We start from the raw sequence: 27,750 nt of genomic DNA on the forward strand, positions 1-27,750 counted from the left end.
TTATATGTACAACTTAACCAAGATTTATTCATTCAGATATTTTCATAATTTAAAAACACATTAATACTTTGCTTCAGTAGAGAATTATTGATCCATGAAGAGGCTCAGAAGGACAGGTTGATGAGCGGAGCGTTGTTCTCTTTCTTGTCGTCTGGACTCCACTTGATAAGAGGAGAGCTCAAATCAATCAGCTGCTGAAACAAAACAAAGCAGTTTTTAAGAGGAGAAAACATTAAAAGTTAGATGAAAACTTCAAAAGAATGATTCATCTTTTGAGAAAAGGATTCTGTGATCGCCTTATTTATGTTAATTTCTTCTTCTGAGCCGACTGCTTACACCCTTCACATTATAACTAATGCAGATTAAACCGTCTATAGGCGCATTTTCCACTTGCGGGAGTTCCGGGTACATTTTTTGGGGCCAGGCCGTTTGCGTGTTTCCATTAGCAGGACCAGCCCTGGAATGTGGCCTTCAGGAACCTTTACAGGGCCAAAAAACAGCCCTGTAGTAGGAAAGGGCCGTTCTTCAGCCTAGACGTTTGAACCGGAGACATTTTGCTACGAGTATATTTGATGAAGTTAGAGACGTGAAGAAAACGATGGATGGACTGACGAGTCGGTTCAGGTCTTGTTGTCATGTTACACTAATAAAGAGGTCCGACGGAGGTTCTTTTAATCTCAATCGCTACGTCAGCAGTGTATGTTTATATATATAAAAAAATAAATAAATAAAACGGTGGTGGAAACACTGTGGTTGAAGGGGCCGAGGAGACGGCCAGATTTACACTGAACTGTTGGTGGAAACGCACCAACTCTCATGGATTTGTTTTCTCTCCGCCCAACGCCAACCTCCCTCAGAAGCATCCAGACCTCCTTGGTCTTCATGTCGGTCGATCCACTCAATAGGGCTGGGCGATATGGACCAAAAGTCATATCTCGATATTTTCTAGCTGAATGGCGATACTCGATATATATAGATTTTTTCTGTGCCATAATTGGGGTTTCCCCCAAAGCATTATAGCATAGCATCTCTGTTAGCATCTCTGTTAGCATCTCTGTTAGCTTCATTTTTTTCTGAGTCCAACCCTTAAAAAAGCCTTGTGCCAAATGTCACACAGGTTCCTTTATTAACAGAGGTCTGCACAATATCAAAATGTATAAAACAAATGAAATAAAAATAAACTGCCTGCATATATAGAATAAAAATGCTTCTTGATAAAATAAAACAAATATCCCTTTCCTGCATAACAATTAAATTAAAAATACACTGTGTAATTAATACAATGTAGACAGTAACAGGCAGACTTTTCCACTGAGGTTGACAGTTGTGCAAATAACAAAACATTTGTGCAAATCTCAAATGAAACATTCAAGTCAATTTGTCACAAAATCATAAAAAAAAAAAAAAAAAAAAAAAATTTAAATCGATATAAACGATATTGTCTCGTACCATATTGTGTTTGAAAATATATCGATATATATTAAAATCTCGATATATCGCCCAGCCCTACCACTCAAGCAGCTCCCTAAAGCCATCTCAGGATCTCATACCTTCATACGTCTTGTGTTTAACAGGGAACCAATCCCACCTGGCTCGGGCTGCAACTACCGACTACTCTGACGGTCCATTAGTCGACTATTCAAACAATTAGTAGTATTAAGCTTGAGTTATGGTTCTGTGTCAAAACGACGCCGTGCCTACGGCATGTGCTACGTGTCGACGCAGACCATATGGTGTCAATGACGCTGACACTGACGTCACCTCCCGAAAATTGTAACTACGCATCGAGGCGACGCAGACCACACGCAGACGGAGAGGGCTGTGATTAGTTCGCTTGGAAGCAACGCATTTCCGGTTTCTGGTTTGAAGCAGTCGTGAACTTTCAGCGCTCTTTTCTTCGTGTATGTGTGATTTTTTTGTTTTGTTTTTTGCACAATAGTTGTCCTTATCTCTTTGATTCACGTAACCGGAAAACGTCGGATAAACCATTCAGGAAAATATCGCGAATTAGCGGTCACGGGGGGTTCTGCACCGCGGCGAAATGGAGTGACTGAGAATTCCGAAGGGTTCACGACGGCATCACAGTGACGGCGTGTGCACGGCGTCGATTTGACGCAGAACCATAATTCAAGCTTTAGTATGAATCTCATTAAATTGCTCTTATTTAACTCTCAGCTTTTAATTTTTGCCTGAGTTTTTTAAAAATTATGCATTAATTTACAATAAAGGACAAGAAAGATGGACATGTCATTCGAAAATACATCTTTTAATGAACTTTGATGTCTTCCGTCGCTGTTTTGCCGCAGCCATGTTGTTTATCTGGCGCTGTACTCTATTGCGCATGTGCAACTCAGCAGATAGGAAAGGACGTTGATGCCTCACTCTGCTGAAAATCCCGTACGGTGACAATAGCGGCTGAAACCTATTGTACATAATACAATTCTCAGCAGAGATAAGAAGAAAGAAAAGAGATGCCTCACTCTTTATTTTTGTTGCCGACAATAGTCGACTATTAAATTCGTTGGAGACTATTCTTATTATCGATTTTTGTCAACAACACTGACTGATCGTGGTTGAAAATTAACATACTTTATCGTGTGAGAGCAGCTTTAGAGACCAAGAGGAAGACGGACTTACTGTCAGATCGTCAAGTAAGACGACTACAGACGACTCCATTCACAAAAAATAAGATAGTAAGTCTCAGCACAACAAGCAACCTGCTGACGGTAATTAAAGTCCCTAGGAATGGGTGATATTTTACCGTTCACGATAAACCGTCAAAACAATTCACCACGGTAAGAATTTGTATCTCGCGGTAAAAACGATAAATTCCCGTTGATGACGTTTTTGTGTAAAACTGATTTATGGATGGAAGGAAGGAAGGAAGGAAGGAAGGAAGGAAGAAAGAAAGAAAGAAAGAAAGAAAGAAAGAAAAGAAAGAAAGAAAGAAAGAAAGAAAGAAAGAAAGAAAAGAAAGAAAGAAAGAAAGAAAGAAAGAAAGAAAGAAAGAAAGAAAGAAAGAAAGAAAGAAAGAAAGAAAGAAAGAAAGAAAGAAAGAAAGAAAGAAAGAAAGAAAGAAAGAAAGAAGAAAGAGAAGAAGAAGAAAGAAAGAAAGAAAGAAAGAAAGAAAGAAAGAAAGAAAGAAAGAAAGAAAGAAAGAAAGAAAGAAAGAAAGAAAGAAAGAAAGAAAGAAAGAAAGAAAGAAAGAAGAAGAAAGAAGAAAGAAAGATAAATTCCATTGATGACGTTTTTGTATTGGTATTTTTTTTATCGTTATCGTGATAAATGCCAGAAATTATCATGATACATTTTTTAGTCCATACCGCCCATCCCTAGTCCCTATGACATAATATGACGCGTGTTCGTCTAGAGTCTAGAGTTCCAGCTCACTCCAGATTCATAGATGAGACCTTCGTTCCTCCTAATATGTTCATGATCTGCTGCAGTAACGTAAACTTCTCCACAACACACCATAACTATCCCCATGGAATACCTTTAGTAGATAAACCTCATTTTAAAGCGATAAAAAAAACTAACGGTTTCTTTGTGACTCCTAGTGATGGAGGTAAACGATCATTATTAAACGATTATTATTAAACGATTAATCGGGCGATCATTGGGCAAGGAGTAATTGGACGATTATTCTAACAATAATTTTTCTGTTCGATTAATAAAAACCATAATGTATCAAATAAATATAAAAAAAACTTTAATAATATAGTTTATTAAACACAGTTTTGCAAAGCAAAATATAAATATAGAATAAAATTACAAAAAATAAAAAAGCCAGCCTGTTTATTCTTAAAGTGTTTTGTTGGACTGCAGTTTGTTTGTTTGAGTTTGATTGATTGTTTGCATTCAAACTAAATTACATATTTTATTAAAAAAGTTGTTTTTCGGTAGGAATCATTTTCCGGTGGCACTTTAGATTCTTCTAACCAATAAAAAAAACTTGTTATGACCAGAGAACATCGAATGTAGGAGCTGATGCAGACCATAATTTGATCGTGTTCGTTTTTTCTGGTATCAACTCTAAAAGGTGTTTGGGATTAAATTTAAAGTATTTACATACTTTTAATGACTTATGGCTGTTTTTTGGGGCTTTTTTAGGACTTTGTTGGGCTGTGAGGAGGTCACAGTTCCAGTGGGAACTCTTTCTTTTCATTGACCCACGTATTTGTGGCGACGCGTCGACGTCAGAATATGACGTCGATGACGCTGCAGGCCTGGTGACTCCAACTAGCTGGGAGGGAATTCATGAAAATCGTGCACTTGGTGACAAGTTTTTGATATTTGGCATGGTGTTAGTTATGACATAAGGTTTTCAAAAACCACCGCAAACAAATTGGGCCGGCCCCCTAGTGGCCAGTTTGCAGAAAATTAAAAATGAATCAATAAGGCTATAGAGGCAGCATTGTAGGTGTAGAGTTTAAATCCACAGAGCTGATGTTTTTTGTGTGTTATTTTAATAAAATCCTATTCTTTCACTGTGACTTAGTTCTGAGGTTCTGTCCATCTTAAGGCTGAATGAATGAATGAATGAATGAATGAATGAATGAATGAATGAATGAAGGCCACTGTTCTCACCCAGTGAGATTATTGACACTACTGTCCAATAAACAGAAAACTGCATTTCTTGGGGGTGAAATAAGGGTCTAGAGCCCTCTATAATATTTCTATGCGACTTAATTCTAGAGTTTTTTGGGCAAAAAATGACAGTGAAAATTAAATTTGACCTTCAACATGACCTTGAAATAGGAAATTTATCTCAGAATTGAATTCTTAGCACCAAAAAAGTAGAGAAAGTGACAATATACAACAATCTAGGAGCAAACCGGCCACTAGGGGTCGTCCCAATTGGTTTGCAGTGGTTTTTGAAAACCTTGTCTCCATAACTACCAACATGCCAAATATCAAAAACCAAGTGCACGATTTTCATGATTTTTGACAGATTCCCTCCCGGCTAAACTGTGAGATGAATGTTTTAAACTAGAGACTAAAGTGAGGAAGACGGACATGGGTTACCTGCGTTGAGCTGCAGGTCTTGGAGTTGGTGCGGATCAAGTCGGGGGTGTTTCTCAGGTCGATCAGCAGCTTCTCTTGGGGTCGCAGAGTTGGAGTGGGAAGGTCTAGGAGGAGGACCTGAGGAGGAGAGACATTACTGGCTTTTCCCTCCAAAGCTGGTCGGCCTGAATGAAAACTAGACTCTCAGACCGTCGCACACATGACGCTGGTGACGTTTCTGTCGCATGATGTGACGTTCTGAAGCCTAAATGCCCGTTTCCCTCTGTTTACTAGCAAACGTAGTTTTTGCAAATCTCCACTTTGGCCGGAGTTTTCAGAAATTATCGTTTTTGGAGACTTTGAGCTTCGTTTTCGTGTAAACTAACGGCCAAAACGCATGGAAACACCACTGTTTATGCTACGTGTAAACGGGGCCTGAGATGACACCTACAACGGGCGCTGCAGCTTCTCCCTGCAGGCGTCTTTGCCTCATCGCCATGGCAACTGCAGTTAAAAGCATCAAATACAACAAGTTTGTTCTTGTTTCCATTCGTTGGAACAAAAAAAAAATGTGGCTGTTGGAAGGAAAGAACCCCGTCCTGGATACATGAGCGTAAACAGAGGTTCATGTCGCTCGTCTGTCCGACAACTTTCTTAAAAGGTTAATGCTCTGAAGTAGGGCTGCGACTATCGAATATTTTAGTAATCGAGCATTCTACTGAAAATTCCATCGATTAATCGGATAAAACATATTTTTGTTTAGTTAAAGAGCAATTATAAATATACATAAGATGTTAGATGTTAATTGACATTACTAAGACTAAATTATATAATCCAGTAGGTTCATGGCTGTGCATTTAAAAACCCTGAACTTACACCAGTCGACCAAATTCACTGATTCACTCAAAAAACTAAGGATCTTACCAAGAAATGTTCTTATTTCTAACCTAAAAATGCCATTACACCTGATAACACACATCACTTAAAAAGGTTAGGTGTTTTTCCCACGTGTTTCAATTGAACTTTCATTTGTGTCAAGCACATTTTAAGTTCTAGTTAAGTTTAAAGTTAAAGTATAAGATTTTGAGTTTTGGCAGTGTTCAAAATATAATTCTGAGCCCTGCTGTATTGGAGCACATTAGACACCAGTGCTGCTTGTTTTATCCATCAATGACTACAGAGCTAAAATTGAAAACTACTTAGTTAGCTTTATTATGTTTTTATTTTTCTGACATTTTCTGCCTTTTCTTTTAGTTAAAACTGTAGCTGGAAAAGATGTTTAGAGGAACCTATGTATGTACCAGGTTAGAGGGCGACCATATAGGGGAACGGACCAGAAGAATATAGAGTGGATTGAAAATAAAAGTTAAGCACTGAGCTACATGTGTCACGCACGCACACACGCACGCACGCACGCACGCACGCACGCACGCACGCACGCACGCACGCACGCACGCACGCACGCACGAGCATGCTTCATGAGCTTCTGAAAGAAGAAGAAACTTTCTTTTGAAGGTGAAAATAACTTTTCTGAAATATCGCCGCCAGCCGCTCTGACCTCTTGCGTCTTGCCCGTGCTCTCCTCCGTGGAGTCCAGCTCGATCAGGTTCCTGGCGGGACCCGGGCCCGTCTGGAGCCCCGGCCCCCGACCCGGGCTCTCCGGCGGGCCGGGCTGCCGGGTGTCGGGCGGCGGGCTGACGGACGACTCCTCCCCCTCCAGACGGAGGGGCGGGACCTCAGGACGCTTCACGCCGTTCTGCTCGCGCTGCGGTGGATCGGGGCTACGGGGAAGAACAGGCGTTAGGTAACGTGGCCGTTGTCATGGTTACGGATAGGCCTGTGTTGAAAAAAATCGATTTCCCAATTCTTAATCGATTCTCATATTAATTCCTAAAAATCGATTCACATGTCTAAAGATCGATTTTTTTTTCTTTTATTATTTATGTATTTTTTTTTCCATCATCATATTACAACTTTTGGTTATTTTTTTTGTTTATCCCCAAAAAAGGAATGTTTTGTTGGACACGAGAATAACTGGTGCCATGTTTTTGCCTTTAAATATGTTTAAAGGTATGAAAACATTAAAGTGTTAGGTTATGATTGCATAAATTTTTTATATTTCATTACTTTATATACTGTCTTGGATGGAACAAATAAAAACGGAATGTGGGAAAAAATAAAACTGATTTCATCTGTCTCTGTTTCCTCCCTGGATCTGTTTGGTAATTCTGACCCACAATGTTTCTGTTTCAGTTCTATCAGCATTCTGGGAGCTGATTGGTCCTTACAGCATCATTAGCTGCAATACTTGCTGTTGAATCTCAATATAATACTAATAGTAATATTTTGCATAACTACAGTCATATAATTCATGCAACAGCTCAAAAAACAATTTTATTAACACTAACCCAAATCAATATCAGAATCTAATCGAATCTTGATAATCGATTCTGAATCTTAAGAATTGGAATCGAATCTTGACATTTGAATGGATCCAGGGCTCCAGACTAACTTTTTCCACTAGGAGCACCAGTGCTCCTTACTGAAAATTTTAGGAGCACCAGCACAAAATTTAGGAGCATCTATATCGACACAACATATTCATAATTTTGTCTATATTAACTGCATTACTGATAATTTAGCAATAAACACAGACAAGTAATAGCAATGTACTGCTTTTTCATATCAGCAATAACATCAATGAACTGTGCACATGCTGTGTCGTTGCAGTAAGTGGGATTTATTTGAACTCCGTTTTTTTAACAGTTTTATCAGGCTCCTGAATTTTGTGAATGGCAACTCCTCCTTGGCGTATTCCATTCACTTGAGAAAAAAAAAATATGCTCTGTTTTTCTCAATTGACGAGATAATTATCTCAGAATTCTGAGAAAAAGTTTTAATGAAAAAAAAAAAAAAAAATCTGAATTAAGCAAATGCCTCACAACATTCAAGAAGCTGTCATTCACTTGAGAGCTGGATTTCATGGAAGCAAACATGCCCCACCTGTCCAGTTTAATCCAGTTTTATTTTGCTTTTAGTTTGAAAAACATTGAGAGATACTCTTGTCTTTAAGTTATATCGATGGTGTTGTTTTTAGTTTGTCGTCTTTGCGCAGGCACCTCAGGACTTTGCTGTTGTTCAGATGGAAAGTGATTTTTTTTTTTTCATCAAAACTTCTATTCTACAGCCTTATCACAGAATATCATTCCGCGTCAGGGAAGCAACAATGTATCCATTACAACAACCAACTGTTACTGTTATTTTTGACGGTTACAACAGGTAGCAAAAAGTAGCGGGTGTTAAAGTCTATTTTTTATTTTCGTGAACAATTAATCTGGCATGTTCACGGTAAACCTGGATCTGCTGGTGCTCCTAGTTAAAATACTATGTCGCACGGCCTCCAGAAAAGGTCGCAAAATGCGACCAATTGGTCGCAGTCTGGAGCCCTGGGATGCCCAGCCCTAGTTACGGATGATGCCGCAGCGCGACCCCCCCATCTCACCTACACGGCTCCTGTTTCACGTCTGAGCCGGGGCGGGGACTGCCGTCGGGGTCCGTCACCGTGGGCGGCCGCGGCCTCGCCGGCCGGGGGGGTGGCGATGGCGGCGCCGGGGGCGGTCGACAGCCTGCGCTTCACCGGCGTAGGGAGGGCGGACGGGCGCCGAGCCCTGGTCTGCAGGGGCGTCGGGGGGGCAGCAGACGGTCTCTGAGGGAGGCTGTGGGGGGGCGAGGAGTTTACTTAAGTCAGGAATTCAACCCTTAACCTCAGACCCGAGACGTGGCGTGGTGGGCGGGGCTTCGTCTTACCTGTCGACGGAGCTGGTGGACATCAGCCGCGTCGGCCTCAACGCCTTCAACACATCTGGGGAACAGAAACATCAGATAAAAACAAAAACATCACTACATCCATCCATCCGAGATGGAAACTAAAATGTCATCAGTTTTCGTCCACTAAAATGCTCAGACTTTCAGTCAACTGAAACTTGTGCTGGGCGGTATACCGGTTCATACCGAATACCGGTGTTTATTTTTCTTATGATAGGAATTTTTCATATACCGTAATACCGGTGAGTATGTACAGTACACAACGTTGGGAACGTAGCGCCGCTGGACACTGTTTGTGAGGGGACTGTTTAGCAGCAGTGATGCACCGATTGTTCGGTAACCGAAATTGTTCGGCCGAAAATGGCAAAAAAACACTTTCGGTGTTCGGTAGAATAAGTGGGAAAAAAAACGAACAATTAATAACGACGTTGTAATATAAATAGACTGGCCGCTCCGTAACTGTTGCACCACAAACATAAATCATTGGCCAACCAAAAAGTAACCACATAAGAATTTTACCAACATTCACCAGGAGGTGGAACCAAAACAACATAATGCTGGGAAATTAAAACATGTTCAGTTTTTTTATGTTCAATAAATATTTTCTACCTTGTAATTTTGTAAAAGATTTTTTTCTTTGAAAAGCATGCCTAAATCAAATTTATTTATACTAGTGTGGACATTAATGTTTTTCTACAATATTTCCTCCTCATGACAGTAAAATAGGCCATTCTAAGCCAATTTACAGCAGCAATTCCTTTCCAAATCATTAGAAAATGTGTTTAACACCCAGTTGTGCATGAAAAAAAGAAATACCGTGATATACCGTGAAACCGATATAATTTTGAAAAATACCGGGATATAAATTTTTGGTCATACCGCCCAGCACTGACTAAAACTAATAAAAACTAAAATGATAGCTGGACCCAAAGACTAGACTAAGGCCCTGTCCCAATTCTCCCCCTACCCCTCGTTTTCATCCCTTCCCCTAAATTTTGCGCGTTCCTGTGAGGGTAGTGGTGTCCCAATTCCTCTTTTCACCTAGGGGAGTGGAGAAAACGAGTGTAGTGGATATGAATCTTTCCCTACGGATCGAGGGATTTCAGATCCTGACTCGCTGAACTAGGGACCAAAACATTTCCCAGAATGCTTTTCGTCATCATTTGCGGACTGAATAAAAAAAAAAAACATGGGGGACATTTTTATTTTTAGTGAATAAAATCAATATTTTAAGTTAGTTTCTGCATAAAAATGCGGTTTGATTACATTTCTAGCGAGAAATATTTATTTTACTTTCATAATATTCACTCAGTGAATGTAAATTATCACTAGTTTTCCCGTTCTTCGCGAAGATCGCGCCGGAATAAAGCCTGTTAGGTTACGGCGTAGGTTACATAACCTACGCCGTAGGCTCTGCGTCCATTTAACGCGGATCCATAAATCAGCTCCGGAGCCGGCAGGCAGAAATCACGAAATTTTCAGAGCAAATTTCTTAACAGGCGTAGCTACAACTGTTAGATTTCATCTATTAAACCAACATTTATCTTCCTAAATGATTTAATTCAGCCAGCGGCAATTCTCCACAGAGCTGCAGGTTTCTCCCCCGGGACGACGGTGCAGGTTGACCCGGCGGACACGTCTGTCCCCCCGGCTGTGAGCTGCTGCTGCTCCGAACCGGCGGCTCTTCTCATCTCCGAAAACATCGTGTCAAATTTCTTAACAGGCATTATTTGGATAAACTGAGCCCAGATTGGGGATTTTAAAATATTAAAACTTAATAAAGTGGCATATTAACAGCGCTACAGCTGAAAATAAAACAGCTTTTGGCTCTCAGCTTCCTGATCAGGTTAGGGATGAAAACGAGGGGGAGTATTGGGACAAGCACCTGGGAAGATTTCAAGTGCCCTAAAATCTGTCCCTTCTTTTTTAGGGGTAGTGAAGAAAAGAAGGGCGAGTGAAAGAAAGTAGGGGGTGTATTGGGATTGGGCCTAAAACTAAAACATCCCTACTGAGGCGGCGTCCTCACCTTCTCCCCGCCGCGCCCCCCTGCCCGCTGACCCGGGTGTGGGGAGCACCAGCGCCTCCGGTTTGGGTCTGGCCCTCAGGTCGCCCTGCGGCCGGGCCGCGGCCTCCGAGGTGACGGAGGAGAGCCTGGCCGGCAGCCTCCGGGGGGGCGTGGGCTGGAGGGGCGTGGCCTCCGGCCTCTTCAGCGGCGTGCACCTGGGGGCTCTGGCCCGCTCGGCGTCGCACGCCTTCTTGGACTGGACGGACAGCGAGCGGCGTCCGGCCGCGCAGGGCCCCGGCTCGGCGGCGGTGAAGGCGGTGGAGCGGCGGGGCCAGCCGACGCCGCTGGGGGCGGGGCCAGCGGGGCCGGGGTTCAGGGAGGAGTTCAGCTTACCTGCAAGAAAATTCATGATTTCACCTTCAAGGTTTCATCGTTTCAGAGCGACCAGGTGAGATTTCCCAGCATACCTTTGGTGGGCGACGCGGACAGGCTGGAGTTGAAGCTGGACATGGACGACGAGGATGACGACGTTTTCTTCCTGTCCGCCGCCCTGCGGCCCTGCGGACCCGAGGCCTTCACGCCCGACGGGTTCCTCGCTTTGACGCCCTGTAGAGAAAGTAGAGCAATAAAAAAAAAATAAAAAAATCACCACAGCAACATGACAAGGAACTGGAGCGGCACGGGTTGCTACGGCAACCAGGCGCTGACTTGTGATCTCTAGTGTTGTTGTTGTCAGCCTGTTTCAATTTTAGTTTCAGTCTAGCCTTTGGGTCAAGCTATCATTTCAGTTTTTATTAGTTTTAGTCACGTTCATTCTCCTTTTAGTCGTGTCAAGTTTCAGTCGACTAAAAGTCTGAGCATTTTAGTCAGAATTGTCCAGGACCGTTTTAGTCTCGTTTTAGTCAAAGATTGTATTTAGCCAAACCCATTTTACAATTCAAACAAGGTTATCTTATTATTATTATATTATTGTTACCTTATAGACTCTAATTTGAGTTTACAACATATTTATTTTTCTGCATTGCTCCCCGTCTTTTTCCACGACACATTGGGTTTTCTTTTCCACGTCTATGTAGGAAAGTGGATCCAAAGATGGTTCTTCTTCTTCTTCTTCCCCCCAGAGCAGATCCCCGTGTTTCTCTATGTAACATTGTTTTTAATATACGTGAACTAGAGCTCTGCGTTAACGGCATCAGCCTCTAACTCTGCAGCTGGTTCTTCTGGATCTGATTCCCCGCTGCAGCGACTGGGATTGAGGACTAACGTCACCCAGCAGAACTAAACCAGAGAAACTACTGAAAACATGGACATTAAACCAGAGAAACTACTGAAAACATGGACATTAAACCAGAGAAACTACTGAAAACATGGACATTAAACCAGAGAAACTACTGAAAACATGGACATTAAACCAGAGAAACTACTGAAAACATGGACATTAAACCAGAGAAACTACTGAAAACATGGATATTAAACCAGAGAAACTACTGAAAACATGGACATTAAACCAGAGAAACTACTGAAAACATGGACATTAAGGATCTTTCGTCTCGTTTTGGTCAACGAAAATTAAGACACATTTTAGCAGAGTTTTTATTTTGTAATCTATATATTTTTTTTTTTTATTCAAAGGTCTTTTTATTGTTTTTTTTCAATTTTCACAAAATAATTACATACAAGAGATTTGAATTAACATAGTAAATAGGATAAACACCTATAACCCTCACATGTCTTGCTCCAACGGAGCCCCATCCCTACAACTAAATTATTGTACCTTTCAGAGATGAAAATAAAGACAATAAAATTAAAAATAGACAAAAACATACAAATAAAAAAAAAAAAAAAAAAATTTAAATTAAAAAAAATAAATAAATAAATAAAAATAAACATTACAGATAACGAGTAAGTAAATTATACAATATAAGGGTCAGTTTCACACCCCTGCAATCTCAGTGGCGTCCATTTTTCCTATATAGGTTAAGAAAGGTTGCCAGATATCATAGAATGTCTAGGCACACCCTCTTGTGGAGTAACGAATTCTCTCCAGTGCCAAATGACGTGCAAGATCGTTAACCCATAATTTAAAAGTTGGGGGGAGTTTGTCCTTCCATTTTAACAAAATAAGTCGTCTGGCCAAAAGAGAAGCAAACGCTATCATATTTTTTGCCCGGCGACTAAGGTGTACATCTTGTGGAGCTACTCCGAATAATGCAATGGTAGCGGAAGGTCCTATGGGTACCTCTAGAACGTCTGAGAATGTTTTAAATATTAATTGCCAGAAATTATTCAGTTTAGAACAAAACCAAAACATATGTGCAAGTGTGGCTGGTGTTTGTCCACAACGATCACACATAGGATTGATATTGGGCACAAATTTGACTAACTTTGATTTGGACCAGTGCAGACGATATAAAACCTTAAACTGGATGACCGTATGTCGAAGGCAAATTGAAGAGGAATGAATTCTATCCAGAGCTTTCAACCAAATTTCATCAGAAAACTGCATCCCCAAATCTTCCTCCCACTGATTCCTTATTGATGTTAAAGGTTCCAAATTGTGCGTGTTTAACAAATTATAGACTATCCCAATATTCCTTTTCGATAGTGGACTAAGTTTCAAAATTGAATCTAAAAGAGAACTGGGTGGTTGTGACGGGAAATGATTGAGTATGTCGATATAAAACTACGGAGCTGCAGAAATCTAAATTTCTGGAAAATGTGATCTGGGGATATTAAATTTTAGTGTCAGTTGTTCAAAGGACATGAATGTATTGTTGATGAATAGATCCTTTATTGTGGTGACCCCACTTCTAGCCCAAATGTCAAATGCTTCATCTGTAATCGATGGTTTAAACATGTGATTTCTCACTATGGGGGCATAGATCGAGAAGTCATTGAGTCCAAAGGCTCGTCTGAACTGTTTCCAAATCTTAAATGAATGCTTCACAATAGGATTTGAAGTATACATTGATATAGGTTCAGAGAGGGGGAGTCTTGAGCAGAGTAAGGCATGTAAAGAAGTGGGACCACAGGATGCGTTTTCGAGTTGTAGCCATTTGGGGCCAGTGCCATGAGATAAAATCTCCTTCCAATATAACAAAATTCTTATGTTAGCGGCCCAATAATATAATTGAAAATTAGGAAGAGAGAGTCCACCATGCTGACGGTGTCTCTGTAACATGCTTTTGCGAATTCGAGGGTTTTTCTTGTTCCAGATAAATCCAGATACCAATTTATCTATGGACAGAAAGAATGATTTTGATAAGAATACCGGAATACATTGGAATAAATACAGGTATTTGGGCAGCACGTTCATTTTTATTGTATTGATTCTTCCCCCTAGTGATAAGGGTAGTAAATTCCAACGTTCTATATCTTGTTTTAGGCGATGAAACAATGGAGGGAAATTGGCCCCAAAGAGGTCTTTGATATTATGTGTGACCCAGATCCCTAGATGTTTAAATTTATATGTACTTATTTTAAGGGGAAATGTGTCAAGTGGAATCAGTTTGGCTGCAGCATTCACCGGCAAGATCTCACTTTTTTGTAGGTTGACTTTATAACCTGATATTTTCCCAAAGTCTTCCAGAAAACGTAGTGTTGCTGGTAGGCTGACTAACGGGTCCGAAAGGTATAAAAGCATGTCGTCAGCATAAAGGGATACTTTATGCTCAGAACCATTTCTCTGTATTCCTTTAATGCCAACTGCACCACGCAGCGCAATCGCCAGTGGCTCTACTGCGAGAGCAAATAGAAGAGGCGACAGAGGGCAACCCTGTCTAGTGCCGCGACGCAGTGGGAAGTAGGAGGAGAGATTATTATTTGTTCGGACAGCTGCCAGCGGGGAAGAGTAAAGCACCCTTATCCAGGAAACAAATCTTGATCCAAAACCGAATTGTTTGAGGGTGTAAAAAAGATAATCCCACTCCACCCGATCAAATGCTTTCTCCGCATCAAGAGATATTAGTATTTCCGGAATATCAAGTGGAGTGGGATCATAAAGAATATTGTACAGGCGCCGTATATTAAAAAAAGAATGCCGACCTTTAATAAAACCCGTTTGATCGTCACATATAATTGAGGGCAGGACAGCTTCTAAACGACAGGCTAGCATCTTTGAAAGAATTTTACTGTCCACATTCAAGAGCGAAATAGGTCGGTATGAACCGCATTCCTGGGGATTTTTATCCTTTTTAGGGATAAGTGATATGACTGCTTGTCGCATGGTTGGAGGGAGGGAGCCAGTAGTGAATGATTCTTCAAATACGGAGAGCAAAACAGGGGCAAGTTGGTTCGAGAACTTCTTAAAAAATTCACTCGGGAACCCATCAGGTCCAGGACACTTACCACTTTGCATGGAATTAATAGCTCTTTTGAGGTCCTCTACAGAAAATTGTTCTTCAACGCTACAGGGCTCCAGACTAACTTTTTTCACTAGGAGCACAGTAGCCCCTAACTGAAAATTTTTAGGGGCACAATCAGAAATTTTAGGAGCGCACATCGTTTATCGACACGCTAACCAAATGTTTACATTTCTACTACATTTCAGTGTATTAGTAATACGTATTTCATAACAGATTAATGAATTACCACAATGTGCTGTTTCAAATGCAGTGTTACATTTTATTGTGCATTTTTAAAGATGCCGCAACATAAAGTAAACTGACAGCACCATTGCTGTCATTATATATAAAAAAACATACATTCACATGATAAAAAAGTGCTTGGTAACAAAGTGCTTAGTAACCTTTCAGCCATGAATGTAACTGTTAAACACAGTAGTACTTAACAAATGTACAAATATTGGGGGTACTGGCCAATAACATTTCCCTACTTGTGTCTTTACTAAAACCCTGAACTTACACCAGTCGACCAAATTCACTGCCTTCACTCAAATAACTAAGGATCTTACCAAGGAATATTCTTATGTCTAACCTAAAAATGCCATTACACCTGACAACACACATCACTTAAAAGGTTATGTGTTTTTCCCACGTGTTAAAATTTAACTTTCATTTGTGTCAAGCAAATTTTAAGCAGTGTTCAAAATAAAATTATGAGACCTGCTGTATTGGAGCACATTTTCTTTTAGTTAAAACTGTAGCGGGGACAGATGTTTAGAGAAACCTATGTATGTACCGGGTGAAGGCTGATTTATGGTTCCGCGTTACAACAACGCAGAGCTCTGCGTCGATTTAAGGCGGAACCATAAATCAGGCTTTAGAGGGGGGACATATCGGAGAACAACCAGAAGAATATAGAGTGGATTAAAAATAAAAGTTAAGCACTGAGCTACATGTGTCTCCCGTCTGGGCCATTGCAGACTCATGGCCTGAGCATGATGTTACTAAAACCAAACATACCCGCCGCCTCTTTCTTCTAACTTTATGTGCGCGCCGCGGCGGCAGCGGGTTGTGTCGCATTAAATGTCGTCCGGGCGTAATACCGGCTTTGAGCTGGTGAAATTAAACGAAAAAAATAAATAAATAAATAAATAGACCCCCCAACTCATTCCCTTTCACACTCATTGGCCTGCAAATATGGGGGTTCATTGAGGCACTCCTTCCACGTTTAACGTGTAAAAAAAAAAAAACACTGGCAAATTTACTGGTCGCACGTGTGCGAGTGGACATGAAATTCAGTCGCACATACTCAAATTTTGGTCGCAAAATGCGAGCATTTGGTCGCAGTCTGGAGCCCTGCGCTAGCTGCTGTTTCCTTCTTAATTGTGGGGACATCTATTTTCCCAAAGAAAGAATCAAATAATGACTAATTTCCAAGAGATTCTGTGGTGTACAGCTTTTCATAAAATTTGTGAAAGCATGTATTGATCTCTGAGTGATCTATGTGCTTAGCGCCCAACTCATCACATATCTCAGCTATATTTCGATCTGCTGTTTTTTGATGGAGCTGATGAGCAAGTATTTTCCCAGTCTTTTCGCCGAATTCGTATGTCCTACTCTGTGTTTTATTAATAAGATTTTCAGTGCGTCTCGTGGACAGAAGGTTAAACTCGGTTTGAAGGATTAGTCGTTGTTTGAGTAAATCATCAGTTGGAGCGAGAGCAAGTGTTGCATCCAGATTAAGAATATCATTTGTTAATTGTTCAAGTTTTGCGTTGTTACGTTTCCTAAACTGTGCACTGTAATCTATATCTCTGTAATCTATATTTTAGTGGTTTTTATTAATCTACAATATTGCATTATATATTTATTGTCGTTATTGTCACATGACCGCCATTTTCATCTCGTCTCGTTTTCCTCAGGTAATAAAGGTTGGTTGGCGGTTACCTTGGTGGGCGGGGCCAGCGGGCGTTTCCCCAGCAGGCTGGAGTTCAGCGAGTCGCAGCTCACGTCCGACGCCACGCTGGCCGAGTCGGAGAGCAGGTCCTCGCAGGACGGCGCCCTGGCGGCGGGACGCGGCGCCGGGCTTCGCTTCAGAACCGCCGCCTGCAACAGAGAGCAGAGAAACCGCCAGGCTGCAGGTCGTCTGCTCGTGGGGGGGGGTCTGGTAGGGCTGGGCGATATATCGAGATTTTAATATATATTGATATATTTTCAAACGCGATATGGTACGAGACAATATCGTTTATATCAATATAGCTTTTTTTTTATGATTTTGATATAGCTTATTTTGTGACAAATTGACTTGAATGTTTTATTTGCACAACTGTCAACCTCAGTGGAAAAGTCTGCCTGTTACCGTCTACATCAGGGGTGTCAAATGTGCGGCCCGCGAGACGTTTCCAACGCAAAAATGTTAATTTACTAAAAAGAAAAGCATAAATAATTGCCATGAATCGCAGCATATCCGATAATATATTTCTTATACAAATCCATCGTTATTCCATTTTTTTAGTTTTCTAGATGCATTTTCCGATTTTATTTCTTTGTAGACGGTCGTTTATTTTTATTAATTGACTACTATTATATATTTTCGCAGGAAAAATATGACTGCTATAAAAGATGATAGAAGATATTTATTCAGAGAATTTCAGTTTTGAATACGAGGATAGTGACAAAGTAAAACAATTAAAAGAGAAGTGCTGACATTTTCGGTGCACTGGCGTAAATATCTGCGCCAATTTTTAAAAATAAATACACTTAATTGTACTGGAAAAATCTCTAAATCACAAAGAAACACTCGGATGTAATAAGAAAGATTTTGCTTTTAATTAAATTTCCTATAAAAAAGCGAAATATTAAAAAAAAACTACTTGTTTCTGTTTATCTTTGTAAAATGATATTAAAAGTATCTTACATAATTTGAAAAAAAAGAGAAATTTCAAGAAAAGATCCTGAATAAATATATTTTACATAATTAGAGTGTAAACAAAGTGCATATTTCCTTTAAAAGTAACTAAACTGATATTGGATTAGATAACAATAGTAGGAAAAAAAGAAAATTTTTCGCACCGTTTTTGTTATTTTGAGCTTACGGCCCGCAAGAAAAAAATTGGTCAAATCCGGCCCGCCAAGCAAAATGAGTTTGACACCCTTGGTCTACATTGTATTAATTGCACAGTTCTATATATGCAGGCAGTTTATTTTTATTTCATTTGTTTTATACATGTTGATATTGTGCAGACCTCTGTTAATAAAAGGTACCTGTGTGACATTTGGCACGAGGCTTTGTAATAAAACTGACTGTTTTTTTAAGGGTTTGCCTCAGAAAAAATGATGCTAACAGAGATGCTAACAGAGATGCTATGCTATAATGCTTTGGGGGAAACCCCAATTATGTCACAGAAAAAATATGGATATATATCGAGTATCAACATTCAGCTAGAAAATATCGAGATATGACTGTTGGTCCATATCGTCCAGCCCTAGGGTCTGGGGGGAGGACGGCGCCCTAACCTTGCTTAGTGGCGGCGGCGGCAGCCGGCTCTTCTCCGCCCGGCCTCTGGTTGCCGGGGCGACGGGTTTGCTCGGCAGCACCACGGCGATGCCCGGCGGGGCCTTCCCCCGCAGCACCGGCCTCGGCTGACCTTTGACCCCGGCCACGGGACTGGAGGTGTTGAGCCTGGCGGTGGAGGCCCGGCGGGCGGGGAGAGCGGTGCCGGGACCGGAGCCGCCCCCCAGCAGTTGGCGCCGGATGGCGGGCGGCAGCGTCTTCATGGGACTGTCCCGCACGCAGAAGGTCTGGCGTTTGATGGGGCTGAGCGCGGCGGGACGCAGGACTCCCAGCTGGGCCCGGGCGTCCTGGAGGAACTCCTCGTCCGCGGGCGCCGTGGCGACGGCGCCGATGCCCTGCAGCTGCCCCGCCAGTCTGTGGGCTTCCTGACACACGGCCTCCAGCTGATCCCCGCTCAGCGGGCTCCACCCGCCCTGCACGCCGGCTCCGCCCCCATCCAGGCGGGTAACCATGCCGACGGAGACGCAGCGCTCCTTCAGGCTGACGGGACCCACAAACACCTCGTCTTCATCTTCATCGCCCTTCGAGCTGCAGAGCACAGACACGTCAGAATCTCACAACAACGAGCCAGAAGGAAAAGACTTAAGCCTGAATTATGGTTCTGCGTCAACCCAACGCAGAGCACATGCCGTCGCCGTGACGCCGTCGTGAACCTTCGGACTTCTCCGTCACTTCATTTCGCTGCAGTACCCCCCGCGACCGCTAGTTAGCGATCTTTTTCTGAATGGTTTATCCGACTTTTTCCGGTAACAGTAAATCAAAGAGATAAGGACTAAATAAGTAGATAAGAACTATTGTGCAAAAAAAAAAAAAAAAAAAAAAAACACACACATAAAAGAAGAAAAGAGCCCTTAAAGTTCACTACTCCTTCAAACCGGAAATGCGTTGCTACCGAGCGAACCAATCACAGCCCTCTCGTCTGCGTTGCCTCGACGCGTAGTTACAATTTTCGGGAGGTGACGGCGTGTGGTCTGCGTCGACGCAGACCAAACGCCGTAGGCACGCTGTCGTTTTGAAGCAGAACCATATGAAGGGAGAAAAAATGCGTTTTGTGTCCTGAATTCCCAAAACACAGTCTGCACCTGCTGTTTAGTATTATTGTAACTGCTTGTTCACACGGGAAGCTCAGTCGCGTGTGAACCAAGGCTTGGACTTAGCGTGAGAACTGGCAGGCGGGGGTTGAAGGGGCAGCCTCTTCCGCGAGAAAGGTATAAAAGACAGAGAGTCGGAAGTTCCGGTGAGAGTCTGCTGTGGGTCGGAGTGCACAACGCCCAGCGCCCAGGGTTTCTGATGGCTGCCTCTGCCTGGACTGCCGGCTCTCCCAGTCCTCTGTGTTAAGGTGAGAGTTTATCAAGGCCTAGCCTCTATGTGATTATATATGTATGTTGGTCTGTCATTTGCGGGGGATAACTTGACACAGAGTTATCTTAGCAAACGAGTAATTGTGTGTGTTCTGCCATTTGCGGGGGATAACTTAGCGCCTTATCCTAGCAAACGAGTAGTTTTGTGGATGTCTTCTATGCAAATGCTTGCTTTTCTTGTTTGCTAATAAATGCATTCGTATCTTATAGCAAAAGCCAGTGTGTGTCTGATTCATTTTTGCACAGCCGACCACTCCTAGAACCTTATTGGAATTTCTCCCAAAACACCATAACTGAAGCTTAATAATTGAACATTTGTTACAACTTGAGCAGCTGTTGTGATTGGTCTGGTACGTTCTATACCGGTGGAAACGGCTGAGGATGGAACGGTGTACCAGACCTGTCAAGTCTCCCATTTTTGCTGGGAAACTACCGTATTACACCACTCTTTCCCGCCGTCCTCCCGTATTAGTATTTTCCCTGTAAATTTCCCATTTTATAATATAATAATTTTTATTTTTTTATTTTTCCCCCTTCTTTGTTTTTCCTTTTTTTTGGTAAATGGGTCATGGTAGTTCAGAAAAAACGTTATTTATCCCCGAGGGGCAATTGCAAGACAACTGAGCAGCAAGACGTTGAAAATATCAAATAGAATAAGAAATAAAATAGAATAAAATGAACAGATAAATGGGGAATGTCTCGCTATGTACAAAAAAATATATAAATATAAGAATGTAAAAAAAAAAATTACAATAGAGTGACTGTAGTGGTATAAATAAAAGTATAAAGTGTCAGTGTAAAGTGTCGACAGTGGATGTAAAGTTGAAGGCGCGGTGGAGGCAAACGACGGGTCACATGACCGGATCAAGATCAATACTTGACCCAGCAGTCAACAGGACTTCATGAACTCGGGTTGCCAGGTTTCCTCTTTCCACAACACGCCAACTCCTCACTGACGAGGCCCGGTTCTGGATGAACTACGGAGGCTTCATTGTGGCCGTCATCTGGACTCCTGGAGGAGCTCCGAGGTCACTACTTCAGGGTTGATTTTAAAGTTATTTTATTAGTTTATAAGTAGGGGTGGGCAAAAATATTGATACGGCAATATATCGCGATACATAGTCTCCCGATACGATATCGATATTCAATGTATGTATCGCGATATATTGCTGTATCAATATTTTTGCCCACCCCTAGCTGCACTTTATTTTGTGATTTCAGTGTGGGTGAGACACTGCATTTTATTTTTGTCATTTTAAGTCAGGGGCAAGTAGCTGTACTGTATTTTTGTGATTTCAATTTCAGTGTGGGTGAGACCCTGCATTTTATTTTGAGTATTTTGTATCTAAGAATAATGCACACACTGCACTTTTCATTGTGTTTTTTCATGCAAATATGTTGCATAATTAAAATGGAAAGTTTGAATTACATTGTTTTGACTCAGTCTGTCCAATGAATTATCACTATCATCTGATGTACATATATACAACTTGGATTTTAAGATGTGTAATGCATTTTTAAAATTTTCAGTGAACTATGTAGAATATCGCAATATATCGGGATATATTGCATAATCGGAATTTGTATCGTATCGTGGCTCAAGTATCGTGATGCGTATCGTATCGTGAGGTCCTTCCCAATACCCACCCCTATTTATAAGTGTCTTAATGGTCTCGGGCCTTCTTATTTATCTGATCTGCCGTCGCGGACCCTGAGCTCCTCTGGTACCGGCCTTTTAACTGTTTCTAAAGTTAGAACAAAAACTTTTTGTGGGACCTTGTTCTGCTACTACGCTCCTCATCTGTGGAACAGCTACCAGAACCTCAGAGACGGTTGACGTCTTTAAAAAGAGGCTCAAGACCTTCCTTTTTAGTTTAGCTTACAACTGAATTTTTTTTATTAGTGTGCTTTAATTTATTGTTATCTAGTTATTTTAACTACTTATTTTTCAATTATTATTATATACTTATTCTTTCATATTAACTTTTTAGGTTTATTTTTAAGGTTGTTTTTACTTTTTGATATGTTAATTCCATTGGTCTTTGGGGGGGGGGGGCTCCTGCTGTGGATAGATCCCCAAGATATCGTTCCTCACCTCAGCATCAAGCCAGGTATTTATTTATAGGCCTGTGTTGAAAAAAAGCGATTTTTCGATTCTAAATCGATTCTCATATTAATTCCTAAAAATCGATTTGTATGTCTAAGGATCGTTTTTTTTTTTCTTCCCATCATTAGATTACAACTTTTTTAGTTTTTTGTTTATGCCCAAAAAAGGAATGTTTTGTTGGACACAAGAATAACTGGTGCCATGCTTTTGCCTTTAGATATGTTTAAAGGTATGAAAACATTAAAGTTTTCAGTTATAATTGCATAAATTGTCTACATTTCATTACTTTATACACTGTCTTGGGGTTACATTTGCATAAAATGCTAAAAACCAAATTCTCAAAAATTTTAAACAGGAATAGACCGAAAATTGAAAAACTTTAAACGAAATTTGGGGGGGGGGGGAAAAACAAAACGATTTTATACGTCTCTGTTTCCTCCCTGGATCTGTTTGGTAATTCTGACCCACGATGTTTCTGTTTCAGTTCTATCAGCATTCTGGGAGCTGATTGGTCCTTACAGCATCATTAGCTGCAATACTAGTTGTTGAATATTTTGCATAACTACAGTCATATAATTCATGCAACAGCTCAAAAAACATTTTTAATAACACTAACCCAAATCAATATCGGAATCGAATCAAATCTTGATAATCGATTCTGAATCTTAAGAATCGGAATCAAATCGATTCTGTTTATTTATTATGTTTTAATGTTTATGTGTGCTGTGTGGGTATTAAAGTGAGGATGTGGGTGAAAATGACCAGATGTGTGTTTTTAACCATGACTGTGTGAGTTTTTATATTTTAAATGTTGATTTTATTCTGTAAAGCATTTTGCGTTATTCCTGTCTGAAAAGTGCTGTATAAATAAAGTTTGATTTGATTTGATTTGATTTACACTCCTGCACTGCAGCCAATAATGTTGGAGTTCACTTTGGCTTCAGGTGAAGTGCAGAAGAACCGAACCAGCAACGGCTTTTTGCTGCACTCTCGTCTTCACAAATGTGTGACAAACAATCGTGTCTGTGCCCCGTCAAAAGTGATACATGAAATCCCAGCGACGAGGACCCTCATTATGTGTTTTTATCCACTTTAATGTTGAATACAGTAGTTAACGCTTAAGTTCTGAAGCTGGAGGTTATTATGTTATTTTGTTATGCTGTGACTCCAAGTTCAGTAATGAAGATGACACTTCTTGTAATACAAGTCTTTTTTTATGTTTTATGATGCTGTATTTGGATGTAAAGATTGGATTGTCCTTTATTCCCCCCTCAATGGGGAAATTCGCTTTGTGCAGTAGCATAATACTACATAAACTACATAAATACTGTGTTATGCATGAGTTATTATGCATAGACAATCAAACACATCCAACTCTGTTTTCACCAGCTTTAAAAGGACACGTGATCAACCTTCTGACGTCAACGTCAGCTGACATGCTCATTGTTTAAAGAGTCATGTATTTATCTGCACTTCACACCTATCCAGGTCATCTGACAAAGTTGTAATCAAACTAAAAATATCAGGCTCGTTTATTGTTTCAAATTTGACCTGATACTTGTTTTTATAATGTTTACACTCAGATGATAATGTTTGTTCCTGCCCACATTTCCCCACTGCTGGATGAATAAGCGATTATTTCATGTTTGTGAGAAACTATACCTGGCAGGCGAAAGAGAAACGTCGAAATCAAACTTCTCGTCTTGCAGAAGGAACAGATGTTCTGAGAAGAGGATTGAGGAAGGAAAGTTAATGAAAGTTAATGAAACAAGCAGAGGTGTCAAGTAACGAAGTACAAATATTTTGTTACCTTACTTAAGTAGAGATTTTGGTTATCTATATTTCACTGGAGGAATTATTTTTAAGACGACTTTTTACTTTTACTCCTTACATTTTCACGCAATTATCTGTACTTTTTACTCCTTACATTTTAAAAACAGCCTCGTTACTCTATTTCATTTCAGCCTTTAACAAAAAACTATCCAGTTAAATTGCTCCATCCGGATAGAGTGAATTTGGTTGTGGTTGTTTCAGATGTTCTTGTCCAGTTTTGTTCTTACATCCGTTCCCTCAGATTCCTGCAACTAAACTTGGATGTGCATTCCAATAAAGGTTAGGATAAATGATAACATGCCTCTGAAGTTTGACTTTTTGCACCATTACAATACTTATAGGCAGTACTGGAGTTGAGGGGGGATGGCATCCCCCCCTGAAATAAAAACGGTCCAAATCATCCCCCCTGTAAAACTGCCATCCCCCCTTTCCATCCCTTATGTCAGTGGTCCCCAACCTTTTCTGTACCGCGGACCGGTTTAATGTCTGACAATATTTTCACGGCCCAATCTAAAGGTGTAGCTGATAAAAACTAAATAAAATTACTGGCATTAAAAACTGTGGTATTTTCGCTATAGTAGTAGTGATAATAATAATAATAATAATAATAATAATAATAATAATAATAATAATAATAAAACATAATTTTTGCTTCGGACTTTAACGGTAAAAGTTTAACGGCAGTAGAAAGTGTGTCTGAAAGACTAAACTAGTGTCGGGAATGCTGAAGTGGAGCCTAACTGACACAAAAAGCACCTGCTGATAAGGATTTGTGCACATTTTATACCGTATTTATGTCCAGCTTGAGTTTGGTCGCTCATGTATTGTGGTAGCTTTATTGCCGACCGAGCGAGCAGCTGCGTCGGTCTGTATTTAAGTTAAACTTATATGAATGTAGAAAGACTAACTATTTTATTTTATTTTATTCCTTTATAGCTCTTACGGTGTGTTTGCAGTGTATTTACATCCAACGAATAAAAACATTGTGAACCATCAGTTTGAGAGTCAAACATCATCAGTCGGGGATTCTACAGAAATTATTAAAAAAAAAAAAAAAAAATTTTTTTTTTTTTTTTACTCTCTGTGCGGCCCGGTACCAAATGACCCACGGCCCGGTACCGGGCCGCGGCCCGGGGGTTGGGGACCACTGCCTTATGTCATTTCATCAATGAATGTGGTTTTACTGCTATTTCAACATTTAGAGTCATCACCAGAAAAATAACACCAGAAAAATAACTTATTTGACAATTTTCACCTGTTTCAAGTAAATTTTCACTTGAAATAAGTAGGAAAATCTGCCAGTGGGACAAGATTTATCTTCTTATTACAAGCAAAAAAATCTTGTTCCACTGGCAGATATTTCTACTTATTTCAAGTGAAAATCTACTTGAAACAGGTGAAAATTGTTGTTTTTTTCTAGTGATGAGTCTTGTTTTAAGTGTAATGAGATTTTTTTACTAAAATAAGACATTTAAACTAGAAATAAGACAAATATTCTTGTTAAGATTGTGAGTTTTTGCAGTGATCCATGTTACTTATCCTGTGAAGGACAGAGTCATATTGATAAGTTCAGAAAACTGTTTTTATTGTTGTGTTTTGATGTATTTGATGTAAGCCCAGTGGATATTTAAAGCTTACAGAAGGCTGCATTTAACTGCTGCTATGTCATTCCTGCAGTATTTCTGCAGGTGTTTTGGTCACTGATATTATTTGTAATATATTATATTATTGTAATCAGCACAAATGATCTGTCCCCATATGATAAAATCTACCATCCCCCCTGATTTTTTTTACAAGTCGAGTACTGCTTATAGGCAACTAGTCATCATATCTCCTGCTCTCTGAAACACATGTTAATGCTCAATAGTACACATATATGGTTCTTTAATATATTTATATTAACACATGTTAATGCTCAATAGTACACATATATGGTTCTTTAATATATTTGCATAATACTAAGATGCATTCATTTTCAATGGCTTTTGTCCTTAATGGCTTTTTCCCCCTTACATTACTTTTACTTTTATACTTTAAGTAGTTTTGAAACCAGTACTTTTATACTTTTACTTGAGTAAAAAACTTGAGTTGATACTTCAACTTCTGCAGGAGTATTTTTAAACTCTAGTATCTATACTTCTACCGGAGTAATGAATGTGAATACTTTTGACACCTCTGGAACTCACCGGCTGCACAGTCTTCCATCTTCCTGGTCGCTTCGTCGGTCCAGATCACTCCCACAGCCACGGAACGTGTCTGACATTAAAGTGCGATGACAAAACTAGAGAGAAATACTTTAAAATTAAACATTATCCCCATCCAACGTTCTTCGTGCTAACGTTAGCCTCCTAGCCCGTTGTCACATTAAGGCGAACAACAGCGAACATGAGCTTTAAACTGAGTGATTTGACATCATTCAGCAGTTCATACGACTGAAACAGTATCACATTTTGTCAACTACACATTACAAACCTGAAAATCCTCCGGAAAGTGCCAAATCTTTTCTGCTCTGTTTTCAAACCGCAACAAGAAAACACACCTCGCATATAATTCAAATCTGCTGCCTGCTGGTCACGTGACCTCAGCGCGCTCAGGGATTGGCTGGAAAAACTATGACGACAGGCAGAGCGGAATTATGGGTACTGAAGTCCAAAGTCACAATGATTCGCAACAATGAGTTACATTTAACATACATTTTAACACCATGGCTCATGTTTGAAATAATAAAATAGACTTAATAAAAGCAGCAGCAGCTTATACTACTACTACTACTACTACTACTACTACTAGTAGTAGTAATAATAATAATAATAATAATAATAATAATGATAGTACATAGGTCTTATATAGCACTATATCGAGTATAAAATAGGTGTAATATACAGTACTGTACAGTATTTTGTAAGATACACAATAAAAGCTCAAACACTGATGTTGAAAAACAAGATTTTGTTTTATATTTTATTTTAATCCGATTGTTGCGCAGTTTACATTATTGACCACAAGGAGGCGCTGTTGCATTTTTGTCAAGCAGGTTTCACTGTCATCAGTGAGGCCACACCAGCAGCGTCCCAGAGTTTTAATTAGGATATAGTATTCATCTGACTAAAAACTCCTGCAAGAAGATACAAGTTATTAAGATGTTAAAAAACGATTTGGCAGAAAAAGTATGAAACTGATTAAATCTAAAGATTTCAACCAGAAACTGACTTCTTCATCCCCTTTAGTGTTGGGTTGGAGTTGCTAAACATCCACCAAGTCCAGTCTAGTCTAGTTCTGTAACCCCCACCTGCATCAACGTGGAACTACTTTACTCTTTAACGGTCAGAAATGTGCAAACAGAGATAAGTAAAGAGGTAATATCTGAGAATTAAAGCTTTTCACTGGCACCAAAATTTGATCACGTGACTCTGATCTTCTCCATCCATCCGACGGCCGTTTTCGATTATTTTAAAATCTGACTCCTTTTAAGGGATTACTGTCCTATTTTTTATATCTACACATCAACTGTGTTGTTTTGAATGTGTTATGTACATAACTTTGATTGATATATTTATGAAACAACACTAACTTAGGAACTTTTCAGGGCTTTTTTTTAACTTAATGATAAAATCTCTGGTTCTCCTCAGAGTGAAGGATTTACCTGCCGTTTAACCTTTCTGCCATTTCGGAGTAAATCCGTGTCTAAAAGTCACAAA

At 40.2% G+C, this 27,750-nt stretch overlaps 1 protein-coding gene across 3 annotated transcripts; it reads right to left on the minus strand.

Annotated features, from left to right (window-relative positions):
- Positions 1-26,639, minus strand: gtse1 (G-2 and S-phase expressed 1). Of its 3 annotated transcripts, none has more exons than XM_061720820.1 (12): positions 26,525-26,639; positions 26,239-26,333; positions 23,882-23,942; positions 18,694-19,279; positions 17,125-17,283; positions 11,302-11,440; positions 10,856-11,227; positions 8,812-8,866; positions 8,511-8,720; positions 6,563-6,785; positions 5,026-5,142; positions 1-191 (listed from the first exon to the last, which is right to left on the minus strand). In XM_061720820.1, the coding sequence occupies exons 2-12, from the start codon at positions 26,255-26,257 to the stop codon at positions 105-107; spliced, it is 2,028 nt and encodes a 675-aa protein (XP_061576804.1). In that variant the 5' UTR covers positions 26,258-26,333; positions 26,525-26,639; the 3' UTR covers positions 1-104. The 3 variants fall into 3 exon arrangements, with proteins under 3 accessions (XP_061576804.1, XP_061576803.1, XP_061576805.1); XM_061720819.1 differs by having other exon boundaries at positions 1-194; XM_061720821.1 differs by lacking the exon at positions 17,125-17,283 and having other exon boundaries at positions 1-194.
- Between the last annotated feature and the right edge of the window lie 1,111 nt (positions 26,640-27,750).

Source organism: Cololabis saira, chromosome 5 (assembly GCF_033807715.1).
Source record: "Cololabis saira isolate AMF1-May2022 chromosome 5, fColSai1.1, whole genome shotgun sequence".
In the NCBI taxonomy this organism is placed as follows: Eukaryota; Metazoa; Chordata; class Actinopteri; order Beloniformes; family Belonidae; genus Cololabis; species Cololabis saira.

What these genes read in the sequence shown, in the direction of transcription:
- gtse1 (XM_061720819.1), bottom strand. An exon ending in TCCACCAGCTCCGTCGACAG is followed by an intron (nt 8,721 to 8,811) that starts GTAAGACGAAGC and finishes GCCCCCCCACAG; the next exon opens with CCTCCCTCAGAGACCGTCTG. An exon ending in AGACGTGAAACAGGAGCCGT is followed by an intron (nt 6,786 to 8,510) that starts GTAGGTGAGATG and finishes TCTTCCCCGTAG; the next exon opens with CCCCGATCCACCGCAGCGCG.